General features: G+C 39.7%; 1 protein-coding gene across 1 annotated transcript in view; it reads right to left on the minus strand.

Moving 5' to 3' along the window:
- Nucleotides 1–7406: 7406 nt before the first annotated feature.
- LOC124864074 (somatostatin receptor type 5-like) overlaps nt 7407–23159 on the minus strand; it is a 33297-nt gene continuing 17544 nt past the window's right edge. The window contains exon 2 of the mRNA XM_047358697.1: nt 7407–10653. Within this exon, the coding sequence (XP_047214653.1) occupies nt 9146–10597 (1452 nt within the window). The 5' untranslated portion in view covers nt 10598–10653 and the 3' untranslated portion in view covers nt 7407–9145. The remainder of the gene's footprint in view (nt 10654–23159) is intronic.

Consider the following 23159-nt stretch of genomic DNA (forward strand, 5'->3'; position numbering starts at 1 on the left):
GCTACAGATTTCAACTTTCAAAATTATACAAATGATGGTGTGAACTATGTTGGTGATAAATCTCGTCCAACAATGGTCAGCTTTATAAATGGAAATTTAAAGTTTAGAATTTCATCCAGCTTTTTCAATGTATTCCTTTTGTGAGTAAACAATAGTATTTTGTATTATAGTCCACATATTGTTAGTACGTTTTATTTAAAAATGTTTTAGGTGCATCAGGTACCCAGTATGGTTTTCTGTTGTTGTAGCAAAACTGTTCAAGGTTCGACTTGTTGCACATTCAGAGATGGTATTCTGCATTGCTTTGTTGTAACTAGTAGTCATATGAGCTTCTATTGCTGGTAAAGAGTCTCAGTCATCCAGGCCATGGTAAATCCAAAAGAGGTTAAAAAAAGAAGAATAGCTGGGCTTCAGTTCTTTCAGCTGAAGATGTTTTGTTCTTCATCCAAAGAGCTTTCTTAATTCAAAGCTAGTGACAGAGAAGTTCCAAGCTTTTATGCAGTTTGTGATGTGCTGTTTTGCATATCTAAATTCACATGCAACAGGGCGTCGTTAGTGCCGTTGTTTGCTTGGATTCTTGAGAGTTTTGGTCACATGCAAGATGCTGTGAATTGGTTTAAAACTGACTGGCTATCAGGCTTAATGCTAAGCTGTATGTTTTTGAAAGCTCAAATTTGAGGCCTCCCGCCCTGGTTAGAGTTGTTCTTTCTCATTTTAATGTAAATGGCTTCTTTCACTTCTCACCCAAACCATATATCTTCTCTGTTTTGGTCCTCAAAAAAGTGTCTCTTATGGAGGTGTGGGTGCACAGCTGGCTTGCCCTGAGGCGTTAGCTCTTCTTTGTTGAGCCATACATCCCTTGTTGTCAGGGGTGTCTAATCTGCATGTGAATTTAGATGCAGAGCAACACACCCCAAGCTTAAAAGCTTGGAGCTTCTCAGTGTGAATCTAGCTTCAACAGAAACAGCCCTGATGTCCGCCAGTTCCTTGTCCAGCTCAAAGGTCCCTGACTTCCTTAAGACGATGATGTCCCTGGTTGTATATTTTTTTATAATGGTGGAGACACTCAGGTGCCTCTCACCTCCTTTAAGCTTGTGTGGAGTTGAGTGGTGTTCACCATCAAGATCTGCATGGGACTGTTCACAATGAAGTGGTAATTTAGTTGTTGAGAAGGGCAGATGGTGTTTAATAGATTTATGCAGGAACAAAATAAAAAAATAATTTGAATGTTAAATTTTATAATGTCCTTTTGGAAAGGGACCATCTTTTCCTTAATGAAGTAAAAGGTTAGTAAATTAAACTGATGCCTGATAGTTAAATCACTTAAAAGCTTTTGTTCTCAACAGCAGGTACAAGCTTTTGCAAAAAAATCCAAATCAGAGACAGACGATTGTTGTCTGAACCCTTCTAAATAAGATGTTGCTCATGTATCTCAAAGGTCAAAGTCTTATTTATATACATAATGTGTCTGGGAGTGCAGTACAGTTTAATTGTTTCCATCACCACTGTTGGATTCTTTGGTGATTAAAGATGCTGCCATCCTTGCACATCTGCTATCTGCCACCTCTTTGCTTACATGTCACACCAAGCCCAAGAATCTCTCCAACTATAAGACAGAAACAGCTCAGGAATTAAATCTGACATTCTGCCTGACTTCTGTGTTGCCTTAGTGCCCAGCAGCAGTGCTGTGAGTCATATCAAAGATGTCTGCCGGCGTCCTTCAGGGATTTCTGGAGCAGCGCTGACAGCAAATGGTCAACTGGGTCTATGTTGGACAATCTTTATTATGTATAAGAATGTGGATATGACTGCGACTGATCGGTATAGCGTATGGTTATTAATACCCTCTCACTGACTTACATGGAAACAGCTAGATAAAAAAATCAAAAATAAATGAAAGGAACAAAAAGGAATCTTTTTTTAAAACCTCTGAATATCCAAAACAAGGGAAAAAAGCAATCTTTAAAACAGACTAACCTGAGCATTCAAGAGCCATTAAGAGTCTGTCATATTAGTGAAACAAGTGCACTATGTTTTTCACCCCTTTCTTCCAGTTCCCTTTGTAGCCAGATGGAATAACTCAGCAGGTCAATATGTATAATTATGTTAATAAATGTGAGCAGCAGTGGGCTCAGGTTTTTAACCATTGTTTTGTGATGACCTTGTTTCTTGATGCCATGATTTTAAATATAGGTGTCGTATTTACCCAAGCTTTTATGAAGATGCCTGAGGGGTGGTAATGAAAGTGTTACATTAACAGAAGCACCAATGGTTTAGGAGATAATTTCAGCTACTGTTGTAGTTAAAGGTTTGGATTCACTCACATGAGTTATGCCCTCAGATTAGAATAATTTAAAAAACACTACTGCAAGAAATTTCAATAAAATAATAGTGGGATCTATGCATATATTTACCAAGATCTTTTAATAATTGGTGCTGAAGGTTCTAGAATGTCTTATATTGACGACACCAAGGCTTATTACATTCTTGTTGGAGATCATGATTGAGTGCCGCTGCTTATTTCATTCCGGTAGCATAAATGTAAAAAAATTAAATATTTATCTGACATCACTCATTGCATTGACCGGGACACAGAACAACAGGAAAGTCCAACAAGTTTAGTTAAGCGCTTTGAGTGTCTCGTTACTGAAAAGCGCTATATAAATAAACTTACCTTACCTTACCTTAAGATTTGCTACGAGGAGAATTGTAGATTTACATGTAAACGTCAGGTTGAGGCGTATCACCCCTTTGCCAGAATCAGGATGGTGACCCAAAGCCCCACTCTCAGATTAAAACCATTTGGTTTGGATGTTCAGGGACACCACAGGAACCACCAAGGCTCAAGACTGGCATAAGCTGGAAACTGTTGGAACACCAGTGTGACTGTCCACAGTGAGGCCAGTTTTACACCGATGGACAGAAAGGGTACCTTCCTAGAAAGAAGCCTCTATTTGAAAATTAACATCTGGTAACTGGGATACAATTAGGTTTTACTGCAGGACAATGATTACAAACACACCTCAAAACTGGTTAATAAAAAGATAAACTAGGTTAACATTAAGCCCTAACCTCAAGACTGTCAAAAAGGTGGGAAGTATGTTTAAACCGCAGTACTGTACCACAAAATCAACCAATTTAACTGCAGTTGAAAAATTCTACCTAGAGGAGCGGTTAAAATCCAGACAGAATTATGCCAGAAGCTTGTTGATGGCTACAAAAAGTGTGTGGATGAGGAACTAACTAAGAGACAGTAAACCAAGTATTAGGAGAGGTGTAACTAGATATTTGAGCTCATATGTGATGAATAAATTTCTGGTTGATCCTAAAAACCATAAGTTCCACTTATTCCTCTAGCAACTGTTGAAGAACCTCTTTAAAGAGGCCTTCTGCGCATTCGTTTATTCACCATAACCTGGAGGAATTACACACATTTAGAATAAATCACACGGAGACAGCTGTATGTAATTAAAATACCTGGACCAGGGGAAGCTCTCATGTGATCAGGCCACACACCAAGACGACTTCAGAACTTCTCACTGGGCACATTGCTCTTATTAAAACACACATGAAAATGGGCAGCGCCCTTGATTACAATATTTTCTCACATGTAGTCACGTACACATTTTTTCCCGCTTACCATATTTAGACAGTCATTGTCTACAGCGGCACTCCGTATCTACTGATATAAGCAGGGAGTAAGTCAGTCTCTACTTTTTCACACACTCCTCCAGCTCTCAGTATTTTTCTGCTTCATCACACTCAAGGCCAAGTTTGTGCAATAACAATTCTGCAGGCCACAATGTCTTGTACTAACACAGGTTATACATTTTATTTCCCACACTGGTTATGGACATAATAATAATGATGCACACACATAATATATCTCCACACAACATAGCCAAATGTCAGTTGGTTTGACACCTGATTAGCAGTAATAAAAAAGAAAATATTCTTTTCAAACTGAAGTCCCCCAGAAATGAGAGTAAGTGTGGAAAACAGTTTTCCACACCTGCAACCATTGGTTTGGTAAAGCCACTGAGAAAATATGGTCCATTTTTATTGCTTATGTCTGCTCAATATATAACAAGATTTTCCTTAAATTTTGAGCTCAGATTGTCTGCAATCCTGGGTGTTGTGCACAGAAACACCTCAAATTTAAACTTGCAGGCCTATGTCTAATCATAATAACCTTTTATTCTATGCAGGTGGCATACTGAATATGATATATGACCTTGTTAAATGTTATGCTCAGGTAGGTTTTCACAGAAGGTCTGTCAACGCATAAAATAGTGAAAGTCCTTCTTTGAAATGGTCTTTAACTTAGAAATTCCTATGATTACATGTTTTAGAAACATAGTAAGACAGTTATTCTGTGTAAAGTGATAATTTGTCTTCCATTAAGAAGGTTTTGCCCGATCGAGCCAGAAAGAGAACTGATCACCCTATCATTTGGTTGCTTCTGTCTGCATCGTAGACTCTGTACCTTTGTATGTTAATGTGAAATTTCCTCCACACCTTGGGCAGGTCCTCAGCATCACATAGTATGTTTCTTTATCTAAAACCCAATTTTTTAGATCCTTAAGAGCCTGATAAACCCTAAATGAATGTTAAACATTCATTTAGTTTAGTTGTATTTCCTAGTTATAAAACATCCCCCTCTGAATTTGTAAGGTAGAAATTGAGTTGTCTTGTTCATGAGATGTTTATTTGTGTTTCTTTAGCTCAGCTAATATTAATGAATACTGTCATAAAATAGTATGTTATTAGTCTGATTAATAATGCATTTAATTATTGATTTGATTGATTATTAGCTGTCAGTGCTTCTTGTTGTATTTAATTGAGCTATCGAACAATCTTTGTGCTGTTTTAGATCAAAACTAATTGTAAGAAACATACAGAAGTCTAAATTCTTCTTGTATGTGACAGAAATGTCTCAATTCAGAAGTCAAGAATTCATTTTCAAATCATTTCAAGTTTATGAGACTGAGTGATTTAGGCACCTTAAAATAATTTTCTATACTTTATTCTGGACCTGGCAAAACTTCAATCTCTTGTGCATCATTTAAATATTTTGCCCATATTTCCGTGATGGTCTTCTTTCTCTGGCTCTCTTTTATCGTTGTTGTCTCCACTTGTTTTTCCTTCTGATGATTTTTTTTTATTTTTTTTATTGCATCTGTTCCAAGTAGTTCTGCTGAGTCGTTGATACTTCAGAGACCAGTTTCCGTTCCCCCCCGGCAAGCTGAAAATAATTAGAGGAAACATCAACAGATTCACAAAAACACACATTTTTATTTCATGATTACTGAGAATCTAAACAATATTAATAACAGAGTGTAGAATATAAACTGTAAAGCTCCAGCAGCACAACTAGAAACAAAACAGAATGGTGTAATTTACACAGTCCACACTGAAAGGGCATTCAGCAGAAGTGTTTGACTCATTTTGCCCCGGTGGTTAGTATTAATCTCAGTCAGGCTGCTGGAAAAGATGTAAAACGTGACATTGGTGCAGGGACACCTCAAGGATGTTTGTATCCTACTGGGAATCTGTTCCTGCACATAAACACTTCAGAGGAAGTGGAGGTTTATTGCTGGACTCACAAAGCAATAAGAACTCCCACTCAGTTAGCATTAGTGAGGCAGTGATTTTAAAAGTCTCCGTGTATTGTGGATACACTGTAGCACAGGTGGAAAATGCAAGCTGTGTTGTACCAGCAGAGTGACTGAAATGTGAGAAATAGAATTGGTTTGTTTGACTGATATCCATTTGTGAGGAGCATATGTGTTCCTCTGAGCTGATGGCAGTGTTTGCTCAGGGTTTCCACTCATGTTTCTGCTACAAACCAAGCAAAACAACCTGAAAAACGGCCCATTAAGTTAACTTGATTCTTGTTCCATATTGCATGTGGGTGAAAGCTTGTAGGCAGACAGTCAGTGTGAGTCATCGCAACGATCCTCCTGCAGACTATCATGTCTCCATGTACAGTGAGCACAGGTGGGGGCCACAGATCATGCAGCTACATCATAACTACAGTATTTATAGCTGAGCACAAGTATGGCACACTCAGTAGTACGAACTCACATAGTCCTTCAGCTGGACTCAACTTGAATACATCTCTTCAAAACTTTTCATCAAATACTCAGCCTGTGTGTGTGTGTGTTGGGGGGGGCTAAAGACATTAGAGTGATATTCGTTGACAACAACAACACTGCACACACAGGTGCACCAGAGGACACTGAAACAGTTCCTATCCATCCATTCATCCCTTCATCCATCCATCCATCCATCCATCCATCCATGCATCCATCCATCCATCCATCCATCCATCCATCCATGCATCCATCCATGCATCCATCCATCCATTCATCCATCCATCCATCCATCCATTCATCCATTCATCCATCCATCCATCCATCCATCCATCCATGCATCCATCCATCCATCCATCCATCCATCCATCCATGCATCCATCCATCCATTCATCCATTCATCCATCCATCCATCCATCCATCCATCCATAAATCCATCCATCCATCCATCCATCCATCCATGCATCCATCCATCCATCCATGCTTGCCTGTCTCCAGGTATCATTGGGTGAGAGGAGGGGTACATCCTGGAGATATCTTTAGTCCATCACAGGACAGGACAACACAGAGAAACACAGGACACACTCACACACACACACACACACATACACTCAACGAAGAGCAATTTAGAGAGAGACCAACTAACCTAACAGTACTTTTTTTGGACTGTGGGATGAAGCCGGATTACCCGAACAGAACCCATGCATGCACGGGAAAGACATGCAAACTCCATGCAGAAGCTTGTGGCATTCGGGAATCTGTGATGTGGGTGTTTTTATGCAAAGGTCCTATTTTATTTTCATTCTTTCAAATCTACTTCCTCATTAACTGTGTGTCAGTGTCTGACATTATTTATTGAACTACATCTGCTGGTGCTACTGTTTGGGCAGAGACCTGACTGAGTGGCATAATGGTACCACTGGTTGTTAGAACACAAACCTGCTTCATTACTGGTGAGCACTAACACATGTAAATCACTTCTAATAATAGTGGTAGATTTTTGAGATTACGCAGTAACCACTGAGCTTTCAAGAAAGAGATAAAAGTAAGTCATTCACAAATATCACAACATCAACAACCAGCACAGCACTGCAACATGGATTCATATTAAATAACACACATCATAGGTAAAGTTCATCTACAATACTTGCGTTTCTCTGATGCAACTTTGTCTCTTAGCAATTGTGTTTTGCTACTAAAAATGAGCTTTGGTGGAAAGTTAATGTAGCCTGATGAGTTCAGCTTCCTACGCACAGACAAAAGGTTAAAATAAGCTCTAAGGATGGGAAACAAATTTATTAAGCTGTAAGAAGCGAAAATGTGGCTTTTTCATTAGTACCAATGTAATCAATGCGATCATATCTCATTTCACCTTTTGAGGCAAAAATTAAGAGCAATTAGTATTTCTGAAATTTCCTGGCATAAATTAAACAAAATAAAACCCCTTTGATTTCATAGTTCTGCAAAAAAAAGCAAGGACAAATGCCTCAGTATGGATCACTTTGTCCTTTCACATCATGCATGTCAATCCACCAAGACCACAAGACATGCACACTTTTAGAGCATACAGTTGCACAACCAAGGGGCATAGCCAGACATGTGCAGCATTCACCTGAACAATGCATTAGGCTTGTGGGAGATTTCCCACTGGGCTGATCTCTGGGTTGTGGTCCTCATGCAGGCTGTTTAAATGTATTTAAAACTTTAAATTAATGGAAAATTGTTCTCCATCTTCAACATGCTGTCATCTTCATCAGATCCTGCTGATCAATGAGCTACGAACACCCGCATAGTTGTGCAACTGTCTGCGTATTACAACTTATTGTTCATCGTGGTTACGGGTTTGTTAATGCTTCTCGAAATGGATCACGGGCCTAATGTTGGTGGGTTGACTTCAACCCTCCAATCCGTGTCAGGACCTATCAGTTGATTGCGAGACATAAAGAAAACATATGGACCACAGAATGGAAAGATGATCTGAAAGGAGCCTATATGAGTTGATGGATGATATGTTGTAAGTGATTCATTTATTTGATTTTTACTTATAACTAGAATACGACACTTGTTCTTGAATCAAAGTTATAATAAAACTTAATGTCAGTAAACAACTCTTGCTTTCTAAAGAAAAGGAAAAAAAAATCCACACAGTTTACCATTGATTCAGGGACATTGTTGTCCATTTTAAACCTGTCAACATAATGATGTAACATTTTTAACCTGAAAATTTTCAAAAACTAACCCTCTATGTCTTAGTTGCCAAAGCAAAGAACAAATACATTTTAAAGAACTTTGGTCAACTTCAGCTGTTTTTAAATGTGTTTCATTTTGTGAAAATGGCAAAACTTGACATCGTATCCATTTCCTCTTGTCTGTTTTGCAGATGCAAAATGGAAATATTAATAGGAGCAAACTCAGCAAATTAATACCATTTCAAGAGGAAACCAAATATATACAGAAGCTTGACTGCTAAATGTATTATTATATGTTATATAATATATATGTTATAGTTAATATGTGCACTTTACTTTTTGATAACCTTTCTGCAACATTTGTTTGGAAAACAAATCTCATCCTGACTGTGACTCAGCATCACAAACAAAGCATATAAGAAATATCTTAGAGACCGAGGGGGAAATTCCCAATGCAATGCAATGTGGTCAGAGTTTCTGGCCTTGGTTTGCACACACTATTGTACTATATGCAAAGGCAGACAAACCCATCAAGTTCAGCTGGTTCCAGGAAATTGCACCTATTTTTGCAGATCTTCCTTTGCTTGTAGTTTAGGAAGTAGAATCTGGTTTGTACACATTTAACATACTCAAATTGCTTTGTGAATTTTCCCCCGAGGTGCACATGTTGAAGCCAACATTTAACACAACCAAACCAGAGCTGAACTTCATGGCATGTGAATAAAGGCACAAATTAGACCCTTCAGATATCCACATATATACACATTATATTCATACAGTCTAGTACTTGGATCAGCTGAAGCCATAGTAGGCCAAAGTTATATTAATTTCACTTTAAGTAATTTAATGTCATATTTGAAACTATAAATAACTTATCTCCAATGATGCACTCTGTTCTGTGTTATCCTCTGGCAGAGTTTTTATGCTCCCACTTTTAGCTCCATTAAGAAGCAGCGGGACAGTCAGTGAGGACCCGTTGACAGGTTCCTTCCCTTTGGGTTCACCGCTGCAGTTCCTGTCGGGGGACGGCATATCCATTTCTCCAGCTGACGCTCCTTTCTGCGTGAACAGCAGTTGTGAGCTTTGAGGCTGGAAGCTGGTGTTTCTGTTCTGGGTGATTCTGTAGATCTCAGTCATTTCTGAGACGTCCTCATCATCATCATCTTCGTCCCTGATAACTCGCCTCAGGCTCTCCCTTGGCATCATGGCCCTCCTTCCCTCGTCCTGCTGCAGCGGATGCTCCACAGGCTCGTGGCTCTCCACTTTTCTTGTGGAGCGACACAAGGCTTTACGGAAACCTCTCTTGAAGTTGTCTGACAAGAAGCCATACACAATCGGATTGGCACAGCTGTTGGCGTATCCGAGCACAACAACAAAATAGTAAAGCCCCTGGTAATCTGAGGGCAGGGAAACCAGCAGATTGACGATGTTGAGGGCGTAAAAAGGCAACCAACAGAAGACAAAGACTGCAACAACAATCACAACCATTCGTGTTACTTTTCGCTCTGACTTCCTCCTCTTGGTTGAGGTGGCATGGACTTTTTTCCCTGAACTGCGGATCTTGAAAACGATGAGCAGATAGCAGAGGCAGATGATAAGAAGAGGACAAAAGAACCCAACAGTGGAGGTGTAAATGATGAATGCGGCCCTCCAAATGTTTGCCGGCTGGGGCCAGGCGATGTTACATGTGCCTCCTGCCTTCTGGATGTTGGCGAAGATCACCACTGGCAGAACGACGAGGAAGGACAGAGCCCACACAGTGCCGTTCACTACTTTGGCCACCTGAGGGCGGCGCCACTTTGAGGAGCGAATGGGGTGCACAACAGCAAGGTAGCGGTCGATGCTCATCACAGTCAGGCAGAAGATGCTGGTGAATTGATTGATGGAGTCAACCGTCATGACAAGTCGGCACATGAAGGAACCAAAGGGCCACGACTGGAGGGTGTTCTGAACTGCCAGGAACGGCAGGCCGAACATGAACAGCTCATCAGCGATAGCCAAGTTCAGGATGTAAATGTTGGTCACTGATTCGATCTTTGAGTAGTGCAGCACAATGTGAATCACCAAAGTGTTTCCCCCCAGGCCAATAATGCAGACAATGATGTATATAAGAGGGATGAGGACCCCAGCCACACTGGGACCTGAGGAAACATCCAGAAAGGTGGAGTTGGTGGAGTTAAACAGAGTCTCGTTCTGATCGCTGTCGTTGAACATGAGCATAAACAACGGGATGCCGAGCGAAGGGCTCGCCAAGCTGCCGTTCTCCCACGCCTTAGCGATCATCTCCGCACCGAGAAGCGAGATGTCACCCATGTTTGTGCTTCCCTGATGATTCGTCCTTCTGCTGTTTCAGCTCCCACCCATCTGTTCTGTTGGAGGAAAAATAAGATTTAGTCATCAAATCAATAGCTCTTATTTGTCCAGGTGTGGTTCATCTCTGAGGAGATGGCAATCAAAAGGCAAAAAATGGAACATCTTTGTTCTCCAAGGACACAAGAAATTCAGTTTCAGTCATTAAGTGCTGCAGGCTTGAAAGGTATGTTTGTTTCTTTAAAAGAACAAACTGGACAGCTGCATAACCCAAGGTTTTAGTTTTATTAATGTTCGCAATGAGGATCAGTTTTGGGTTTTCTTGGAAAACAATATTGGTAACTTTCACATAAATATTTACTTTGAAATACATAAAATAAATGTGTGAAATTTACTCTGCTGTGGATTAAGAGGTCAAATTAATATATTATTTATAAGAAAATCTCTGCTGCCTTTACTTTTCAATGATTTTTGAAAACTTTATTCCAACACATTCACTTTTATTCCCAATAAAGTATTTTTTCATACAACTGTTGTTTCCTGAAATCTATTGTCATAGCACTATGTATAGAGGTTTAGCAGTGCTGCAGCATACTGTGATATAATGTGATATACAGATATAATGGTTTGCTCTGAGGCTTGTAAATCTTAATACCACTGAAGGTACAGGAACAAATTGCAGTAGAACACCTAACAATGCCAGGATGCCCTCAGTCCAATCATATCTAATTTCCAAGCTCCATAAAATCATTAAATGTAAAAAAGAGGGAAATGAATAGGTGTTTGCACAAAGACGTTTATTGAAGGATTTTAACTTTAGCTGTATTTAAAAATATAATAAAAAAAATTATGTTTCAGAAATAAAGAGAAATTGTGATGTTTTGTGTTTATTCATAAATAATTGTTTGCACTTTTGTAAAATTCTACTGTGGCACATGATTATAGGTTATATGGAGAAAATAATATTTTGGACACTTGCAGGGAAGGATAATCTGAAATAAAAATCATTGTATACAGGTCCTTCTCAACAAATTAGCATATTGTGATAAAGTTCATTATTTTCTATAAGGTAATGATGAAAATTTAATATTCATATATTTTAGATTCATTGCACACTAACTGAAATATTTCAGGTCTTTTATTGTCTTAATACGGATGATTGTGGCATACAGCTCATGAAAACCCAAAATTCCTATCTCACACAATTAGCATATTTCATCCGACCAATAAAAGAAAAGTGTTTTTAATACAAAAAACGTCAACCTTCAAATAATCATGTACAGTTATGCACTCAATACTTGGTCGGGAATCCTTTTGCAGAAATGACTGCTTCAATGCGGCGTGGCATGGAGGCAATCAGCCTGTGGCACTGCTGAGGTCTTATGGAGGCCCAGGATGCTTCGATAGCGGCCTTTAGCTCATCCAGATTGTTGGGTCTTGAGTCTCTCAACGTTCTCTTCACAATATCCCACAGATTCTCTATGGGTTTCAGGTCAGGAGAGTTGGCAGGCCAATTGAGCACAGTGATACCATGGTCAGTAAACCATTTACCAGTGGTTTTGGCACTGTGAGCAGGTGCCAGGTCATGCTGAAAAATGAAATCTTCATCTCCATAAAGCTTTTCAGCAGATGGAAGCATGAAGTGCTCCAAAATCTCCTGATAGCTAGCTGCATTGACCCTGCCCTTGATAAAACACAGTGGACCAACACCAGCAGCTGACACGGCACCCCAGACCATCACTGACTGTGGGTACTTGACACTGGACTTCTGGCATTTTGGCATTTCCTTCTCCCCAGTCTTCCTCCAGACTCTGGCACCTTGATTTCCGAATGACATGCAGAATTTGCTTTCATCCGAAAAAAGTACTTTGGACCACTGAGCAACAGTCCAGTGCTGCTTCTCTGTAGCTCAGGTCTGGGGAATGCAGCACCTGTAGCCCATTTCCTGCACACGCCTGTGCACGGTGGCTCTGGATGTTTCTACTCCAGACTCAGTCCACTGCTTCCGCAGGTCCCCCAAGGTCTGGAATCGGCCCTTCTCCAAAATCTTCCTCAGGGTCCGGTCACCTCTTCTCGTTGTGCAGCGTTTTCTGCCACACTTTTTCCTTCCCACAGACTTCCCACTGAGGTGCCTTGATACAGCACTCTGGGAACAGCCTATTCGTTCAGAAACGTCTTTCTGTGTCTTACCCTCTTGCTTGAGGGTGTCAATAGTGGCCTTCTGGACAGCAGTCAGGTCGGCAGTCTTACCCATGATTGGGGTTTTGAGTGATGAACCAGGCTGGGAGTTTTAAAGGCCTCAGGAATCTTTTGCAGGTGTTTAGAGTTAACTCGTTGATTCAGATGATTAGGTTCATAGCTCGTTTAGAGACCCTTTTAATGATATGCTAATTTTGTGAGATAGGAATTTTGGGTTTTCATGAGCTGTATGCCAAAATCATCTGTATTAAGACAATAAAAGACCTGAAATATTTCAGTTAGTGTGCAATGAATCTAAAATATATGAATGTTAAATTTTCATCATGACATTATGGAAAATAATGAACTTTATCATAATATGCAAATTTTTTGAGAACGACCTGTATGTATATATATATATATAACCTGTCAGGTTTAATAAGTGGGATTTCAAGCCTTATAAATGGGGTTGGGACCATCAGTTGTGTTGTGCAGGAGGTGGATACAGTACACACCTGATAGTCCTACTGAATAGACTGTCAGAATTTGTATTATGGCAAGAAAAAAGCAGCTAAGTGAAGAAAAACGAGTGGCCATCATTACTTTAAGAAATGAAGGTCAGTCAGTCCGAACAATTGGGAAAACTTTGAAAGTGTCCCCAAGTGCAGTCGCAAAAACCATCAAGCGCTACAAAGAAACTGGCTCACATGAGGACCGCCCCAGGAAAGGAAGACCAAGAGTCACCTCTGCTGCGGACAATAAGTTCATCCGAGTCACCAGCCTCAGAAATCGCAGGTTAACAGCAGCTCAGATTAGAGAACAGGTCAATGCCACACAGAGTTCTAGCAGCAGACACATCTCTAGAACAACTGTTAAGAGGAGACTGTGTGAATCAGGCCTTCATGGTAAAATAGCTACTAGGAAACCACTGCTGAGGACAGGCAACAAGCAGAAGAGACTTGTTTGGGCTAAAGAGCACAAGGAATGGACATTAGACCAGTGGAAATCTGTGCTTTGGTCTGATGAGTCCAAGTTTGAGATCTTTGGTTCCAACCACCGTGTCTTTGTGCGGCGCAGAAGAGGTGAACGGATGGACTCTACATGCCTGGTTCCCACCGTGAAGCATGGAGGAGGAGGTGTGATGGTGTGGGTTTTCTTTGCTGGTGACACTGTTGGGGATTTATTCAAAATTAAAGGCATACTGAACATCTTGCAGCGGCATGCTATTCCATCCGGTTTGCGTTTAGTTGGACCATCATTTATTTTTCAACAGGACAATGACCCCAAACACACCTCCAGGCTGTGTAAGGGCTATTTGACCAAGAAGGAGAGTGATGGGGTGCTGCGCCAGATGACCTGGCCTCCACAGTCACCGGACCTGAACCCAATCGAGATGGTCTGGGGTGAGCTGGACTGCAGAGTGAAGGTAAAAGGGCCAACAAGTGCTAAGCATCTCTGGGAACTCCTTCAAGACTGTTGGAAAACCATTTCAGGTGACCACCTCTTGAAGCTCATCAACAGAATGACAAGAGTGTGCGGAGCAGTAATGAAAGCAAAAGGTGGCTACTTTGAAGAACCTAGAATATAAGACATATTTTCAGTTGTTTCACACTTTTTTGTTCAGTATATAATTCCACATGAGTTAATTCATAGTTTTGATGCCTTCAGTGTGAAGCTACAATATTCATAGTCATGAAAATAAAGGAAACTCTTTGAATGAGAAGGTGTGTCCAAACCTTTGGTCTGTACTGTATGTATATAACTTCCTTGTGAATCACAGCTGTAATAAAGCCAGCACAATTTATTGATTTAAATATCCAATCTCTCAACATCTAGTTGAGAAGCAATTTTAATTCAGCAGCCAAAAATCATAATGCACGCAATGATGTAAGCAGACAAGAAAGATGATTATTACTGTTTAGATAAATGGGAAACAATTTAAACACGTCTTAGTTTGTTGCAAATAGATTCGACCTGAGAAGCTGTGTCTGCTGCTTCTCTACATGCAGCCAAAGAGGATAACAGAGGAGGCTGATAATTGACTTTTCATTAGTAAACCAGCAGCTCTCTGATTAACAATAACTGAACAGACAATGAAGGAAAAACAGCAGAAATAAATGAATTTAAAATCTGTTGCATTGATTTATAGAAAGGTACAAGGAACTTTAATGCTATAAAATAAGGACCAGATTAATTATTTCTAAAATATAACAAAAAAAACCCTTTTAATTACGTTTGTTCAGGTTTAGCGTGTTTTATATCTGGCACATGCAATTATGAGGACATTTCTTGTATTTAAGCTTGATTCCACTGGCTTCTCATACTTTTTAAGGGGACAAATGCAAAATCCACGTTTTTAGCCCTTAAACATATTTTGTTGTGTAGTTGAACTCTGTAGAAGTTCCAAAAAGTAAAATTTAGTTTTTCCAGGTGCTGCGTAGATATCTTTATATTCTGTTTGGGTCATATTTGTCAGTCCGTTCTGTTTTCTCTATCTGTTACATTTTTCCAGCTGTTGCGTCACAGTATTTGCTGTGGAAAAGCTAAAGAAGGCCATGGACTTCTGGCTGCATATACGCCATTTTTATTTCTTGCGGCAATTTTTTCAAATCAGCGGAGAAATTCCTCTTTGTCTGCATGAAGCACTTCAAGGATGAGTTCTTCAGCAACTTCCACCAGTATTAAGAAGGATTTGCTAAAAGACTTCATCTGATAAAGGGGTCAGTTCCTTCTGTCTGGAAGGAAACGACGGACAAAGCACAGCGGTAAGTTGCAAATAACACTAAAATGACAACAAACTTTATTTTAGACATGAATTTATTGTGTGTTGATATCCTGGCCATTGTTCTGATATCAGTAGCATCGTCTCTTCTGCTGATGTTAGCGCTGTGTGCTGCTTTCAGCTCCTTGAGGACAGAACCATACCGCATGTTTTGAATATTATCATTACATAAAGTTTTGTATTGTTTTTGCCATTTTTGTCTTGTATCTGCGGTGCTACATAATCTTATATTTGTTATCAAACTACAAAAATGGCTGAAGGGATGGAATGGAACGCTTTTTGACCTGTAGTGGGGCGGGGTGCCTCAACAGCATTTAAAGAGACGGCACCAAAAGGAGGAACCTGTGGAGCTGCAAGAACAAGGGGTTCAGACCAAAGCATTGCAGTTCCACTTTATAAAGACCACAACTGGATGATTTAAGTGTGAAAAAGAAGATGTCCCCAAAATGTCCCCTTTAAGGATTCATTTAAAATGTATTTGTTTTAAAGCTCTTGATGACCTTGCCCCTTCTTGAACCATCTGAGCTGCTGCACCATCATATACCCTCCCACTCCCTCAGGTCAGCTGATCAGCTGCTCCTCAGTGTCCCATAAACAAAACCTAGAGGGCTTAGAGGGAACTGATGTTTTCCTGTGGCAGCTCCTAAAACGTAGACAGACTTACCACTGCCCATCAGAGAGGCTACATCCCTGTCTGATTTTAAATCACTTCTTAAAACTCATCTCTTTGCCTTGGCTTTTGACATCTCAGGTGAAATGCTAATTTTAATATGTGCTTATATTCTTTTAGTTTTTATTGCATGACTGGCTGGACGTGTTTTGAAGTATTATGTAGTCTATGTTTGGTGTCTTTGTAATTTCAATGTTTTTTATGTTCGCTACAACACTTTGCTCCTCAGTTGTAATGTAAACTGACATTTTTGCGAGTTTTTTTTTGCTATAAATTCAGCACTTTGTCAAACATTAAAATATGTGCTTGTAACGCAGCATAATGTGAAAAGTTTCAAGGAGTGTGAATACTTTTCCAAGATACATTAAACAAAAACAAACTTAGTTTCCTGTCTAACTCAATTTTTACAACAATAGTTACAATTCAGGTTCTTGTAAAAATCTACTTATACCTATCACAGTTGTTATAATTTATGCCTGTTGATGGGCTTCCTCTATCTTCCTCATCCTCTCCCTCCTGTCTGATTCTTGTTTTCGTAATCAGGCCATTTATTGAGCTACTCATGATGATGCAGAGAACATGATGATCAGTTTAATGTTATCAAGCATTTAATTTAAAAGCAAAGCAGGGTACTGCTTCCGTGAATCATTGGTGTTTATCCATCCATCCATATGAGCTCAGTCCTGTTCAGAGTTGCAGGAGGGCTTTGGAGCTTTTCCCAGCAATCACTGTTGCCGGGATAAGCTGATATACCTCATCATTTATTACAAAACCACAGTTAGAAATAACCTAATTCCAAACCTATTTCCCTTTCCATCAACATAGACAAAGGACCAATCAAGGAATAAATGGCAACGGTAATATGCTATAATAAATACAGCCTAATTACATACTAGGCTGTTGTAAGAAAGATGCACTATGATCAATAAACCCAGTGTAGGATGGACAGAAGACAAAAAATGTTTGTAAAAATGGTCAAGCCTACCCTCTAAACTCTCATCATATAAGCACAAAAACTGAGCTTAAAATGGGCTTCTCTTTTCTCATTTCCCGAGCAGCTACGTTTCTCCAAGCTGGAGGCTGGAAACACATCATCAACAGTTAATGTGTTCCCTCTGCAGGAACCTGCTGGTGGTATCTTCATATTTAATGCACAGATAATGGTAGATTTCTAAATATTTTCATCCCAGTTTTTGCAAGAAAAGGATTAAGTGATAATTTTTTAACACATTATAGTCTTAAACAAATGCCGAGGAACATAAATGAAACAATTTGATATGTCTGGTAAGGCATATAAAGACTAAACATTCAATTTCACTCATCATTAACTACACAGCTGCACTGCACAGCATCCCAGTTCCTATCCAAACAGACGGGCTGTGAAAATCACTAAATCTCAGGAATGTTTTTATTCTTTAGTTGCTCTGAGTAAATCCACAGTGAGAACAGCACAGATGTGTCCTGAGCTTACTTCCAACAAACCAACAGACAGATTTTTGTCCAATTCTCAGCAGCAGCAGCATCAATAAAAATGCTTCGTACTTTCATAGAAAATATAAAATACATAAAGAAGACCAACATCAAATGTAAGGGAGCCCCTTTTTCTCTTCAGCTGAAACAGTTTCTTCAACTTCAGGAAATTGTCAAATTTATCATTTTTAATATCTCCAAGTCCTTGTGATTACAGGCCTTATGCACTAAATTTGCCAAATTTGGGTGCCATGGAAACCAGAGGAGGAGAGAAACTGGAGATCAGAATCATAAATCAAACAGAACCAAATTAAATTTAGATGGATTTTTTGTGGCGTTCTCCTGTGAAAGGGGTTCAAAGAGCTGAACAAAAACACAGTTCTTAAAGACTTTAGAGAAGAACAAAGATATAATCCAAGAACACCAAAAACTCACGTTGAGCTTAAATCTGAAACTTTGTGCTGATGATGAACTAATTAGATAGTCTTAGATTAATTACCTAACCAGTTACCTATGTCATTTAACACAACCGTTTTCTGCATTTCCTTTGAGTTCCTTTGTTTTTGTCAGGATCTGAAGGACTGCTTATTCTTCACCTGTTTGACACAAACAGAAAACTACCCAGGGTATCACCTTGTAGACTGACCGAGATAGTAATGAGGACAAAGGTGGGCAGCATCAGCTACACGTCTTGAGTCATATCTTTCACACATTGTATTTTGCACCATTATAGCTAATTTATGCCGGTCGGCTGGATTGTTTGGTCTCATGTCTCCAAAGGACATCAGAAGTTTAGTTTATTCAGATGCAAGTTTGCAACCCTTAGTCGTGCTCCCATATCCTTTGTAGAGAAAAGATGCTTTCTCCTTCATCCCCTTCAAACAAAAATGACTGCACGCTGTCGGACTCCATTCATATTTTTCTGAAAGTACCATTCTCAGCCAATTGTAGTTTTCCAGTCTGCTCCTCTGCTTCTTTGCTTTTATGAAGTGCAGTGCTTTCTTCATGCAGTGTCTACACCTGATAAGTATTTTTTTCTCTCTAAACTTTTTCTTGGCTCTTCTGATGGTTTGTATAACATTATAACATTAAACCAGAGGGACACACAGTGCTGTACAACCTCTACTTGCAAACATATTTCTTTTAAGTTTGAATCCATACATCTTGCTTTATTTAGTAGGATCGAGGCTAAACTTCCTGTTTGGATTGTAAAGCTGACCCCTGACTAAGGGCATTTCTTTTTTGAAAAGTATGAATCCAAAATGCTCCTTTTTGTAACAAGAGCCTGTTTCTATGGCCTCCTCTTCTGGGAGCAGAAACCGTATTAAAGTGTAATAAAGTGTCTGGCCACAGAAGATCTTTTTATTACATCTTTATTACAAATACTACTTTTATGTTCAGAAATCCTAGTTTTTAGCCCTGCTTTTGTTAAGGCAAGTGATCCTGTTCTCGATAAAGATGTTTTTTAACGAATGAGGGAGGAGAAAAACTCAACCTTTAATCACAGCCTTGGCAGAGTTTGGAGGATTGTCTAGTCAGGGTTGATTGCCTCGGTGACCTGGAGGTAATTTCTCATGTTAGAGTTGTGCTCAGTGTAGTGCTATGTTATTCTGCTGTCGGTTTTTCTTGGGTGTTTGTTGTTGTACTGATTGTACTGTAACTTGTAGTACTGCACAGAGCACTGTTCTGGCCGATTGCCTGTTTTGCTCTTGATTGGTTACTCTGTGTTTGGGCCTGTGTATTTACTATATATCCTTCTTAGTTCTTTCTCTTTAACTGTGCTGATGACGGGATTTATCCGAAACATGTTTACCTTGCCCACAGTAAACTGAACAAAGATTCACAGTGAGTGTTGGTTATTGCCCATCATTTTGTTTTAACCCTGGAGTTGTGCGCACTGACTCTTTAAATATTTTAAAATGATGAACGACAGCAACTGCTTCTCTAAAGCTTATTGTTGATGTATTTCTGCCTTGGCACACCTGAGGTGGTCTCATTCCTTATAATTAAGGTATCTGATAAGCGACACCTTGCTGCTATTTTACCTCTTCAGTCCTGTTGAAGCAACAAGGATGGTTTTTCCAATGACTGCAAAGCAGTTAGAAATATTAATATTTTACTACATTATTTCTATGTAATTTCTACTCTGTACTTCTTAATTCCAGTGTATTTCTGGATAAATATCTAGAAAGTTGCCAAATGTTGGGAGATTAAATATATATATACAGGTCCTTCTCAAAATATTAGCATATTGTGATAAAGTTCAATATTTTCCATAATGTAATGTTGAAAATTTAACATTCATATATTTTATGAATGTTGGGTCTTGAGTCTCTCAACGTTCTCTTCACAATATCCCACAGATTCTCTATGGGGTTCAGGTCAGGAGAGTTGGCAGGCCAATTGAGCACAGTGATACCATGGTCAGTAAACCATTTACCAGTGGTTTTGGCACTGTGAGTAGGTGCCAGGTCGTGCTGAAAAATGAAACCTTCATCTCCATAAAGCTTTTCAGCAGATGGAAGCATGAAGTGCTCCAAAATCTCCTGATAGCTAGCTGCATTGACCCTGCCCTTGATAAAACACAGTGGACCAACACCAGCAGCTGACACGGCACCCCAGACCATCACTGACTGTGGGTACTTGACACTGGACTTCTGGCATTTCCTTCTCCCCAGTCTTCCTCCAGACTCTGGCACCTTGATTTCCGAATGACATGCAGAATTTGCTTTCATCCGAAAAAAGTACTTTGGACCACTGAGCAACAGTCCAGTGCTGCTTCTCTGTAGCCCAGGTCAGGCGCTTCTGCCGCTGTTTCTGGTTCAAAAGTGGCTTGACCTGGGGAATGCGGCACCTGTAGCCCATTTCCTGCACACGCCTGTGCACGGTGGCTCTGGATGTTTCTACTCCAGACTCAGTCCACTGCTTCCGCAGGTCCCCCAAGGTCTGGAATTGGCCCTTCTCCACAATCTTCCTCAGGGTCCGGTCACCTCTTCTCGTTGTGCAGCGTTTTCTGCCACACTTTTTCCTTCCCACAGACTTCCCACTGAGGTGCCTTGATACAGCACTCTGGGAACAGTCTATTCGTTCAGAAATGTCTTTCTGTGTCTTACCCTCTTGCTTGAGGGTGTCAATAGTGGCCTTCTGGACAGCAGTCAGGTCGGCAGTCTTACCCATGATTGGGGTTTTGAGTGATGAACCAGGCTGGGAGTTTCAAAGGCCTCAGGAATCTTTTGCAGGTGTTTAGAGTTAACTCGTTGATTCAGACGATTAGGTTCATAGCTCGTTTAGAGACCCTTTTAATGATATGCTAATTTTGTGAGATAGGAATTTTGGGTTTTCATGAGCTGTATGCCAAAATCATCTGTATTAAGACAATAAAAGACCTGAAATATTTCAGTTAGTGTGCAATGAATCTAAAATATATGAATGTTAAATTTTCATCATGACATTATGGAAAATAATGAACTTTATCACAATATGCTAATATTTTGAGAAGGACCTGTATATATGTAGATTTTCACTCCATATTTCACTACCAGAAAGCTAAAAGACATTATTCATTTAGGACAATATTTACGTGACGTTTTGAAACTATTCATGGGCCTCATATTTATTCAAAAGGCATACTTCAAAATATTTAATTTGGATTTTAAGTGATACATCAACAAAACGTAGCTCATGATTGTGAAGGGGGAAAGGTAATGATATATGGCTTTCACAATAATTTACAAATTAAAATAAAAAATAAGTGCATTTGTTTCCAGTGCCCTTTACTCTGATACCCCTAAATACAATTCAGTGCAGCCATAAAAAGTCACCTTATTAGTAATAAGTCCATACTAATACGTCCAACTGTGTGTAACATAATGTTAGTATATATACATCTGTTCTGTGAAGGACTCAAGAGGTTTGTTAGAGAACATTAGAGAAGAGCTTCACAGAGTCCAAGGGACACAGCAGACAGTTCAGTGGACTGTTAAGACTAGAAAGAGCTGTAAAAGAGGATCAGGAGGGCATTTGTCAGAGGAGCAATCAAGAGGCAAATGGTAACTTTGGAAGAACTGCAGAGATGGGAAAGTCTGTTGTCAGAATTGTCATGCACTCATGCAAATCCGGTCTAAATGGAAGAGTGGCAAGAAGAAGTCCATTGTTGATGGAAAGTTCTCCACAAGCAATATAGGGCACACTACAAACATGTGGAAGAAGGTACTCTGGTCAGATAAGACCAAAACTAGCTGTGGAGACAGCAGGCTGGAGTTGAAAACAGAAAATCGTTTGCAGTCTCAAAGTCTTGAGATTGGGGTAGAGGGTAAAGGCAATGGCCCTAAACAGCCATTTTATATATGCGCTTCCTAAGTACAGGGTCGCGGGGGAGCAGGTGCCCATCTCTAGCGGTCTAAGGGCAAAAGAGGTTGTATACCCAGGACACCCAATTTAAAGAGACCAATTAACCTAACAGTCACATTTTTGGACTTTGGGAGGAAGCCCCCCCGGCTGGGGGTGAAACCCAGAACCTTCTTGCTGCAAGGCAAATGTGATACCAACTGTGCCACCGTGCAGCAAAAAGATAAACCATGACATAAAATCCTAATAAAATACATTAAGGTTTGCGGTTGTAAAGTGATGTGAAAATGTTTTTAAAATTAGTAAGATTAAAAGTGCAAAACTCTGTAGGTAGTGGTTTTTGCTGGAAAGAAACCTGAAGCATGAGAATAATATCTTGTTATCATATTTACTGCATGACATCACAGGCTGCAGGAAAACGTAAAATATACCTTTGAAGCTCTGTGAAACAGCTGCAGCATTTATCTCTTTTCTTCACAGTCATGATGCCTCAGAAAAATCAGTTCATCAAACTTCCTGTCACATCTCCCCCCTACAGCATGTTGACGTCTGTGTGATATCCGCCTCATAATTGTTATATTTCATTCTGCCTCATTAATCTTCACACTGCACACCCCCGAGTGCTTTTAAACGTCTCAACAGGGTATGCCTTCATACTGGAAATTGAGGTTTTGCACTGCTGCGGGTGTTGCACGGGAGAAAGACATCCTGGCTGTTCTTTCTTTAAATGACACACGAGGAGGCATTTTACTGCCTATATACAGCTTTATTTCCTCATATTGAAATCCAATCAGTGATCAACAGCTTTATCCTATGGGGATGTGGCTGTTATGGCAAAATACAAAAAATAGGACACGGCAGCTAAACAACCTGATTCATATTTCAACTGTTTGTTGTCCACATGGCAGCCAGCATAAAGAACGTCCCTCATGTGATCACTGATGACACATTTTCTTTAACTTCATTTACAAAGTGCATGAAAGAAGAAAGCAAACACAGAATATTCCCAGCAGACACCAATACTGAAAATGTTTAAAATGCAGAGCAAAAAAGAACAAACTGAATAAAACTGAAGAAGCAGTATACATTAAAGGCGTATAGCCTTCATAAAATTACTC

Source organism: Girardinichthys multiradiatus, chromosome Y (genome assembly GCF_021462225.1).
Source record: "Girardinichthys multiradiatus isolate DD_20200921_A chromosome Y, DD_fGirMul_XY1, whole genome shotgun sequence".
NCBI classification, from domain to species: domain Eukaryota; kingdom Metazoa; phylum Chordata; class Actinopteri; order Cyprinodontiformes; family Goodeidae; genus Girardinichthys; species Girardinichthys multiradiatus.